The 11,000-nt window shown below is 34.7% G+C and overlaps 1 protein-coding gene across 3 annotated transcripts in view; it reads right to left on the bottom strand.

Annotated features, from left to right (window-relative positions):
- Positions 1–4,840: 4,840 nt before the first annotated feature.
- Positions 4,841–11,000, bottom strand: part of FOXN2 (forkhead box N2) — a 66,561-nt gene continuing 60,401 nt past the window's right edge. For all 3 annotated transcript variants that reach the window (XM_053200568.1, XM_027072505.2, XM_053200567.1), the window contains exon 6: positions 4,841–9,351. In XM_053200568.1, the coding sequence (XP_053056543.1) occupies positions 8,828–9,351 (524 nt within the window). In that variant the 3' untranslated portion in view covers positions 4,841–8,827. The remainder of the gene's footprint in view (positions 9,352–11,000) is intronic.

Below are 11,000 nucleotides of genomic sequence, written 5' to 3'. Positions count from 1 at the left end.
AGAACTCTTTTCATCTCGCAAAACTCAAACTCCATGTTCGTTAAACAACAACTCCCCATTTCCCTCTTCCTACAGCCCCTGGCAACCACCTTTTCACTTTCTATCATTAGATGACTGCAGGTAACTCACTGGAGTGGAATCATATAGTATGTGTTTTCTTATGACTTGTTTATTTCACTTAGCATAATATCCTCAAGGTTCATCTGTGTATTAACATGTGTCAAAACTTCCTTTTTAAGACTGAATAGTATGTCATTGTATGTGTAATGCCACATTTTATTTAGCCATTCATCTGTCAGTGGACACCTGAGTTGTTTCCCTTTTTTCTATTGTGAATAATGCTGTGATGAAGAACATGGATGTACAAATATGTTGAGACCTTGCTTTTAATTCTTTCAGGTATATGCCTGGAAACACAATTGCTGGATCATATGGTAATTATATTTTTAATTTCTTTAGGAACTTCCGTATACTTTCCATAGCAGCTGCACCATTTTATTTCTACCAACAGTGTACAAGGGGTCCAATTTTTCCATGGCCTTGTCAACACTTGTTACTTTTTTCTTTTAATTTTTAAGTTTTAATTTTAGAGACAGAATGTGAGGAGAGGGGAGAAGGGAGAGGGAAAGGGAGAAGGAGAGGAAGAAGGAGGGGGAGAGGGGGAGAGGGGAAGAGGGAGAGGGAGAGGGAGAGGGAGAGAGAGAGAGATTGACAGAGAGAGAATCCTAAGCAGGCCCCACACTCAGCACAGAGCCAGATGCAGGGCTCAACCCCATGACTGTGAGATAATAACCTGAGCCGAAATCAAGAGTCAGCCGCTCAACCAACTGAACCTCCCAGGTGCCCATTTTTTTAAAATAGTAACCATCCTAATGAGTGTGAGGTGGTATCTCATTGTGGTTTTGATTTGAATTTACCTAATAATTAGTGATGTTTAGCACCTTTTCATGTGCTTGTTGTCCATTTTATATCTTCTTTGGAGAAATGTTAATAGCTCATTTCTTTTTATGGCTGAATAATATTCCATTGTATGGATATTACTATTGTTTATATAGATATATGGAGATATACTACAGTTTATCCATTCACATATTGAAGGAATTCTAGGTTGCTTCTAAGTTTTGATAATTATGAATAAGTTTTACATAAGAATTGCACACAGGTTTTTGTGTGGACGTGTTTTCAGCTCATTTGGGTTAATACCAAGGAGCATGCTTGCTGGCTCATACATAAGAATATGTTTAGTTTGTAAGAAACCACCAACCTTTCTTCCATAGTGTCACTACTTTGCATTCCCAGCAGCAATGAGTGAGACTTGCTCCACATTCTTGCCAGCATTTGGTGGTGCCAGTGTTTTGGATTTTAGCCATCTTCATAGGTGTGCAGTGGTATCTTAATGTCCTAATTTCCGTTTCCCTAATGACATGATGTTGAGAGTCTTTGCATATGCTTATATGCAATCTGTTTATCTTCTTTGATAAAGTGTCTGGATATTTTGCTCATTTTTAAATTGGTTTTTTCTTATTATTGATTTTTAAGAGTTTTTTTTTTTTTGTATGTATTTTTGACACCAGTTCTTTATATGTTTTGCAAATATTTTCTCCCAGGCTGTGACTTGTCTTTTCATTCTCCTAACAGTAACCTTCACAGAGCATAAATTTTTAATTTCAGCAAAGTCCGACTTACCAGTTCTTCTCTTTCACAGGTTGTGCTTTTGGAATTGCATCTTGTTGTAAGGCTTTAATTACTAATAGTTATTAATTCAATTACAAATAGGCACAAAGTTATTCAGATTTCTACTTCTTCTTGATTTAAGTTTTTAAATTTCATCTCAATTGGCGAATTTACTGGCATAAAGTTCTTAGATGTTCTTTTGTTTTTGTTTCGTTATTATCTATAGGATCTGTCCTTATGTCTCATTTCATTTCTGATTTTGCTGATTTGGGTCCTCCTTTTTTCCCATTAGTTAATCTGGCTAGAGTTGTATCACTCTTACTGGTCTTGTCAAAAAATGTTTCATGTATTTTGTCCAGTTTTCTAGTTGCTTACAGAAGAGCTTAAGTCTGGACCTGTATCTCAATTATGGCTGCAAGTCAAAGTATCAGGGTAATTTCTTCTTTAAGAATGACTTCCCTTAGGTCTTTTTTTTTTAATGTTTACTTATTTTTGAGAAAAAGAGAATGAGAGACAGAGAGAGAAAGAGAGTGCACGCGCATGAGTGGGGCAGGGGTGGAGAGAGGGAGGCAGAGGATCCAAAGAGGGCTCTGCGCTGACAGCAGTGAGCTGGATGCTGGACTCAAACTCACGAACCCCCTGAGTTAATGACCTGAGCTGACTGAGCCACCCAGGCACCCCTTCCCTACAATTGTTAAAAGCCCAAATCCTTGACATACATGGCTTTGCAAGACCTGGCACCAACTGTTTTGCTTTGTAGCCACACAAGCCTTTTAGTTCACCCAAAATTTCATGTTTTCTATCACAGGGATTTGTGACTGCTGTTGCCCTTGCCGAGAACAATATGCTATGCTTTCAGTCCCAATACCTGTTTCTTTCAGATCTCGGCTTAAATCACGTTCTTCAGAGTAGCCTCCCCTAAAACACCAGATTAAATATTATGTTTTCATAGCCCCCTAGCCTTTTCTTTCATGGCAATTATCTCAATTCACAATTGCATTCACATTTTTGAGAGGGATTATCTATTTTTCTTTCTTAGTGCGTATTGTATATCCAACACTTAAAGCTCAGTGCTCAGGATTAATGCACTGATAAATCTAAGTGGAGTTTTTTTTTTTTTTCAGTTCCTTTCCTGATATACAAGATTATCATATACATTTAGCTAAACTGCAGAGCAGAGTACTTTATGCTGGCTGCAGTCTCTATTTAAGAATTCTCAACCATTAGGCAACAATTTTGCTTTGGGTTCTAACATCTTCCTTAATATTCTCTACAATATCTCCTTTCTGTCCAATTCCTAGTTTCCATTTTTATTAAAATTTCTCCACTAGATTGATTTATAAGTATTTACTTGAGCCTAAATCTCAAGGTTGTGGAATATCTATAATGGAAGTAAATCCACTTACACAAACATTTTGTGTAAGAATCACTTTGTTAAGAAGGGATTGTTGTTTATCCATTACATTATGAAGTAAATAAGCCTTCATAACTTGCCTGCAGTTCACTTAAAAACACCTCTACTTTTCCAAGAATATATTTGTAAACAAACTTTTGGAACACAAACTATTCTTAAACACAAGTGTTACATTCTCTGTGCAGCACATGGCTATTTTAATTTTCAGGTGACAGCTTCTGAACAGTCGTCTATTTAAAATTTCATGAAGCAGGTACACCTGGGTAGCTCAGTTGGTTAAGAGCCCAACTTTTGATTTTGGCCCAGATCATGATCAATTTGTGAGATCAAGCCTCATGCTGGGCTCTAAGAGGCTGACAGGGAGGAGCCTGCTTGGGATTCGCTCTCTCTCTGCCCTTCCCCCACTCACCTGTGCATACACGTGCACTCTTTCTCAAAATAAATATACTTTTAAAAAATTCATGAATAACGCTATTACTAAGATTAATAATTATTTTCATTCTTAAAGATTTTCAACAGTTTCACATCTAAGTTTTTGCACAACTTTTGCAACCTCTATTTCCAATTAAAAAATTAGTATGTCCCGAAGTTCTTGAGGAAAAGACTAAATGTGTTTTAACCCATATTTTAGGAAGTTATTTTTCTAAAAATGGTGTGTAAATATTTCTTCCCCCTTCAGAACTACTATGAGCTCAAAGATTAATGCAACAGTGAGAATAAAGGTCTTAGGGAACAAATACTTGGCTCCCAAATGGCTATGCTTTGTAAGTGATTTTGTGTATCAGAGATGCTTTGAAAGGAGAGAGGGCTTAGAGATCATGGTAGTTTAAAATCAATATGGCTGTCTCAACTCATTTTAAATAAAAAACTCTACATAGATAATACCATTTAAATTACTAGCACAGAACTTCAAAGGGAAGCAGGGGTTAGGGGGATTAAAATTAAGATGTTGGTTGTAGATTGCTTCATTTTATAATGAATGCCCAATTTTTAAACACATGGCATTACTGGGTATTGTTGAAGTAACACTACTGTATTTATATATTTTTTAATGTTTTATTTAGTTTTGAGAGAGAGAGAGTTGGGAAGTGGCTGAGAGGGAGACAGAGCAGACAGCAGAGAGCCTGATGCAGGGCTTGACCTCACGAACTGTGAGATTGTGATCTGAGCTGAAGTCGGATGCTTAACTGAATGAGCCACCCAGGCACTCCATAACACTACTGGATTTAGAAATAATCTTAATAATTTCACATTCTACTCAATTTTTCCTGTTTTTCAAACTATCTCATACATATGCATATGTACAGGAAAAGAAGTTCAATTTCAGGAAGTGAATAATTTTTTTTAAGTTTATTTATTTTTGAGAGAGTATGTGTATGTGCCAGAGTGGGGGGGGGGGGGGTAGAGAGAGAATCCAAAGCAGGGTCTGAGCTAAGGGCTCTATCTCACAAACCTTGAGATCACGATCTGAGCTGAAATCAAGTGTCAGGTGCTTAACCTAAACCGACTGAGCCACCCAGGCACCCCAGGGAGGGAATAATTTAATTAACACTATTTTAGCTTTCAAAATGATTAAGATGGCCTGTAAACACTAGAAAAAAAAAAAGACTTAAACATTCTGAATTTGAAATTTTATTTTTCATTTGTATGACCTTCAACTTTATAACACCAAAATGGAAAGGGTGTGTGTATGCAGAAGTATGACCACTTACAACTACACTACCCACCCCTAAAGAACAGAGAAAGCAAAAATGTTATAAAACAAGGTTTATTCTGCAATACTTTATCATAATGAATTGCATCTCTTTGGTAAAAATAAACTTTATAAACATTTTAATAATCAGAGATTAGATACAAAAACTAAACATCTGTTAAGTTGCTTTTAATATGAGCAAAGACTGGCAACTGAGAAGTGGTTCATTTGTGACTGGTCATCTACTGGCAGTTATAACTCAAACTCAGGGCAATTTTTATGCTACATTAGAAAAGAGGATAAGGAAATCAGTTCAATAACTCAAATTTCTTGAATGAGAAAGCATTCTTATACTTTCATTGAAAAATAAATAATAGTTACACTGAATTGGCAATTATACATTTTTATACACTATAGGATGGCAACATAATACTTTAAAATTAAGCACTTAGTTTAATAAGAAATGTACAACAATTTAAAAAACAAATTTGATAATGGCACTGGCAGTTAAATGCAAAAAAAAATGTGCTTTAAGAAAAAGATGGCAGGTAGAACATTAAAATACTCTAAATTTGTCTTTCAATAAATATTTTGAGTACATCATTAACATAGTGAAGTAAACTTTGTTTAAATCAAAGCTTACACATTTTGAACTAACAACAACAACAAAATAAACTATAAAGTACATGTAAACCAGAAAGCCTCAAAGTTTCTGAATTAAATGCTGTAGTCTTCACAAAAGGTTGTTAACTTACTGTAGTATTTAAGACAAAAGTCTTTACAGCTTTGTGAAGTATTCACATCTGTTGCTTAAATTGCTGGGAAAGGCCTCCTGATCTACCAAGACACACACATTCCCTCCTTAACACTTTCTCTAGCTTTGAATTCGTCCTAACATATATTTAACTGACCGCCTCCTATGAACCCTTTACATAATGCCTCAGAAAGTAGCAGAAGAAAATTTATATTCTAAACCTTATTATATACAAGGGGATCTAAGTTAAGAGAAGTCATGCTGGCTATAGGGAGGAAAGGAAAGGCTCAAAGGTGGAACAAAGAGATGATCCACCAATAATTCTTTCCATGAATACAAGTAATGTTTTCTTTCTCTGAATCTGAAAGGTAAAATAAAATATTAATGAATTTAATAATATATTGCACAAATAAATTTCAAAAATCTATATTCAAGAAACACTGATTCTATTTGGGATGTGAAGGATGAAGATTAATTGTGCTGAGTCAAAACTTTTACTAGAAATCTATTATAAATGGGAATTGGTTGTAACAATTTATATCAATATAAGGCAAATTATGTTAGCTTAATTCACAGTCTTAAAGTATGCTGGAATATATATAACCTCTCTGAAATTGCCAAATTTTTGCTATTAAAGTAAAATTTCTTATGAATATATTAGAAATATAATTTCTAGTACATAGGACTGGAAATTACTTTCTTTAATTGGGTGGTGATTAGCCATGTTTTTACCTCAACACATCTGAGGAATGGGATCATAATACCTATGAGAGTAATAATGGGAGAACCATAATTAAAAAGGTACTTTCTCTTTAAAATAACTGTCTTGGTAAATCAGCAAATGGAGTGATGCAATGAATTCTGTTTAAGAATTAAGTGTAAAATATTGTGTGACTTCTTCCTATTCACTTGTAGTACAAAAGTGTTTATTGTCCTTGCTAGTGAAGTTAAATTTAACTTTTAAATTTGCAGGAAGAGCACATGAAGAGGGAGAGAAAATCAAGTTTAAAGTATTACTGTTATTTATATTAAACCAAAATAATTCTGAAGATCCCTCTTAAAGTAGGGACAACTCAACTCTCCCCCTCCTTAGATCATTTTCCTCTGCTTTCGAAGAGTAATTACAAATGAACAGGAACCAGAGAGATTATCTGTGGTACAGAATTTCAGTAGGACACAATAAACTGGAACCAGATCACTGAAACACTGTTACTAAGGTCTATGCAGAACAGTTTCAAGATATTGTTAGAATGATATTGATAATCTGTGTACTATTTATACTGTGTAAAGCATTTTTTGTGTGTTATATTCATTGTCTACAGTAAAAGGTGGTAACTTGAATTAGCCATTTTCTGTAGATGTGACATATATGAAGAACAAAAACTGCAAATATCTCATCCTGCATACTTGAGGACTATTTTTTGTTATCAACAAATTAAAAAATTACTATATTTCAACAGCACCAATTCTATTAATGTGGCTATCCAGATTCAATTACAATTAACATGGAAACAGGACAGATAATAGTAATGTTGTTATCCCTGGCTTAAAGTTTTGCCAACTGAAAAAGATGTTTTCATTAGGCTTCTCACTTGACAGTTTTGCCCAAATAAAACTTACAAGTCAAAATAAAAATATTTGTCTCTTAAAACACACACACACACACACACACACACACACACACACACACACACAAAATCCAAGAAAATGCTTTAGTCATAGAAACAGCTGAAAGTAACCATCCCAAATCATGAGCCTATGCGTGTATGTATGTATGTATGTATGTATGGATATGTGTGTGTGTGTGTGTGTGTACGTACATGTATATGAAATTATCAGAAAGCGAAAACAAGGTCATTGTTATAAAACAGAATGTATGTATCATGAGATAAATTGAACTTTTGGAAAGTTGCTTCCACCACTGTAAAAAAATATATATAATAAAGTTTAGTTTTATTAGTATCTTGTGTTCTTTCTAAATAATATATAAACTATAAAAATGATATGAAAAAAATGTCTTGTAGAAGCAGATTTGATCAAATACTTAAAATGCCTTAGTCAATGCACATTTGGAACAGCAATATAAAATCTTTTAGCATGGAATAAATGGCACATAATATGTATTATACAGTCTCCCCCAAAAGATGTACTGTATAAGATTAATTTTGTATAAATTTTAAAACCCCTGAATGTACACTGTCTCTACAGTTTTGTTAAATCCTTTCAATTTCAATTACGAATACATACAAATTTAATTCATACAAACCCTGGAGAGAAGTTTTTTCCTAAAGGATCTACTACCTTTATTTATGACATATGTAGTAACTATTCAAAATGTTTTTATTAGATTACACTCCATTCCTACTACAAAATTCTCAGAATGCACTCCACTTAACAAGCAAATAAAAGATACTCTTATTGCAAAAAGTGTGTCAAAATGAGTGTTAACTCCATAACACACTTTATGGCTATATCCTCTGATTGGATTGTTTCTACTCAACAAATATAGCTAGTGGCTAAAATTCAAACAATGGTTACAAAGCACTTTGGGAACAAACAAAAGGCCCCAATAAATGTCGTGCAATATTTGAGAAGTAAAAAAAATAAATCAAAGGTAACACTGTAATAGGAATTGGAGTGTTCTTAGATGAAATTATGCCACAAACCTGCCTTTTCTAAATCTCAGAACTCTTTGCTGTACTTTCTGCCTATGTAAACAAAAGGAACTTTCTAGACATCTAGGACCTTTTCCAATTTATACTCAACTTTGTCCATGCTTCAACAAAAAGTAATTAAAAACCAAAATTAAGACAAAAAAAAATCCAAATCTCATTCTACTGGACTGCATGTGTCCAGAGAGAAGTACATGAGAAAGACATCAGCAAAAATTTTAGCTGGATCAGCAACTACAGTTAATTACAGATTGGAAAAGAAAATGAAAAAAAGTCACAGAGTTGCCAATTCTTCCACTTTAACATATTAACAAAATAAAAGATTTTTCCTTCAAGTTTTAAGACAGAGGTTGTGGATTTTCTTATATAAAAATTTCCAAATCTTGGAGACACTTATCACAAAAATTATGCTTTTAGGACTTGGCATCGTATCTATGATTGGGCATGTTCCTAACAGCAATTATTTAATAGAAATTAAAACAAACATTTTGAAATAAACAATTAGCACCCCTCCCAACCCTCAAACAAAAGAAGTCCATTATGGCTTTGATATCCCTTATAAAGAATTAAGTAGATGAGTATTGCCACACTTAAAAATAATTTCACACTAATAAGTATTTCTATTTCCTCCGCTGCTTTTGATTTTGTGTCTTTGCAGTACTTATTAGGGAACCCAGACAGGTACGAATTCCAGCAAGGTGGAGCAGAGATCCAGCTGCCTCTTTGAGCTCCTCATCAATTTCTTGACATAACTGTTTACGCATCTTTTTGCCTGGCTGCCCTTTATCAGAGGTATCAGCACAAGCCTGTGACGCATAGCCACTGTCTCCAAGAGGATCATCTTCATAATCAACATCTGTATCTTCTTCACTGTGAAATCCTTCACTGCCATCACTTCCCACATGGTTACTCTTTGGGATAAATTCATATGACTCATCCACAGAGGACAGAGAAGACACGCTAGACCTGGATGCACAGCGCTGTGCTGCCATGCTACTTGCACTATAATTATGGTCTTCTTTTGGATCAATGCTTGTGGCTAACGAATGACTCTCTTGCAGTCGCATAGTACTGGGATGACCAAATGCATTGCTGTAACTCCTCTTTTTCTGCATTGCTGTTTTAAGAGGAAGAGGCTTCTCACCTGTTGTAAAGAAAACATCTATCGATATAGGTCAAATGCATTTGATTGCAAGAACCGGCCATTTAAACTACTGTATCATTCCTGAATAGTAAGTGCTTTATGTTAGTAATGTTTTATAGGTTTTTGTTTGCTTGTTTCTTTTTTTATGCAGACCATATCATCCTGTAGGTATTAAGTTGAAACATTTATTTTATACAATTTTTTAATATTTATTTTTAAGAGATAGAGCGAGAGCAAGAGCATGAGCGGGGTGGGGAGCGCACACACACAGACACACAGAGAGAGAGAGAGAGAGAGACAGAGACAGAGACAGAGAGAGGGGGGAGAGAGAGAGAGAAAGAGAGAGAGAGAGAGAGAGGCAGATTCAGAAGCAGGCTCCAGGCTCTGAGCTGTCAGCACAGAGCCCAATGCAGGGCTCGAACTCATGAACTGGGAGATCATGACCTGAGATGAAGTCAGATGTTTAACCGACTGAGCCACCCAGGTGCCCCTAATTTGAAACATTTTAAAATCACTTAATGAAATGTTTTGACCTTTCCATCAAAAATATAATTATTTTGAGCTGCTTGTACAGAATGCCTCAATAAGAATGTATCACACTGTTTAGCTAACCATTTCCTTATTGATATTTAGGTTTTCCCAATTTTTCACCACTATGAAGAACTGCAATGAAAATCCTTCTGATGCTTTTTCTTACACGTATGCAAATATTTTTCTAGGATACTAAGAAACAGAACTGTTAAGTAAGAGAATACACACATTTCAAGTTATTATTAGTATTTTTTTAATTGAAGTATTATAGACACACAATATTAGTTTTAGGAGTACAACATAGTGATTTGACAATTCTATACATTCCGTAATGCTCACTGTAAGTGTAGTCACCTATAGAAAGTTAATACATTATTGACTATATTCTCTATGCTGTACTTTTCACTCCCCTCTTATTTATTTTATAACCGGAAATTTGAAACTTCTTAACTCCCTCAATTAATTTCATCCATCCCCCACCCTCCTTCTCTCTGGCAACCACCAGTTTGTTCTCTGTATTTATAAGTGTGTTTGTTTTTTGTTTGTTCATTTGTTTGTTTTTTAGATTCCACATATAAGTGAAATCATATGGAATCTGTCTTTCTGTCTGGCTTATTTCACTTACATAAAGCCCTCTAGATTCCTTTAGGTTGTCAAGAATGGCAAGATTTCATTCTTTTTTATAGGTGGGTAACATTTCATTGTATATATCTATCACATCTTTATCCATTCTTGTATCGATGGACACAAGTTGCTTCCTTATTTTGGCTATGAAAATAATGCTACAATAAACACAGGGATGCATGTATCTTTTAGAATTAGCATTTTTGTTTTCTTTGGGTAAATACCCAGAAGTGGAATTACTGGATAGTATGGTTTTAGTTTTTTGGTTTTTTTTAGTGTTTATTTATTTATTTTGAGAGACCAAGAGAGACCAGGGAAGGGACAGAGAGAGAGAATCCAAGGCAGGCAGTTCTTATCTTTTTGGTACTAGACATTCTGGTATGAGATCTCACTGTGGTTTTGATTGGCATTTGTGATTGGTATTTTCAAACTGTCCTCTAAAATGGTTTTACGAATTTACATCCTACAGTGTGTGACAATATTCAGTTCCTACA

The sequence above is a fragment of the Acinonyx jubatus genome, chromosome A3, assembly GCF_027475565.1.
Source record: "Acinonyx jubatus isolate Ajub_Pintada_27869175 chromosome A3, VMU_Ajub_asm_v1.0, whole genome shotgun sequence".
In the NCBI taxonomy this organism is placed as follows: domain Eukaryota; kingdom Metazoa; phylum Chordata; class Mammalia; order Carnivora; family Felidae; genus Acinonyx; species Acinonyx jubatus.
This window is presented reverse-complemented; position numbering and strand designations above follow the sequence as displayed.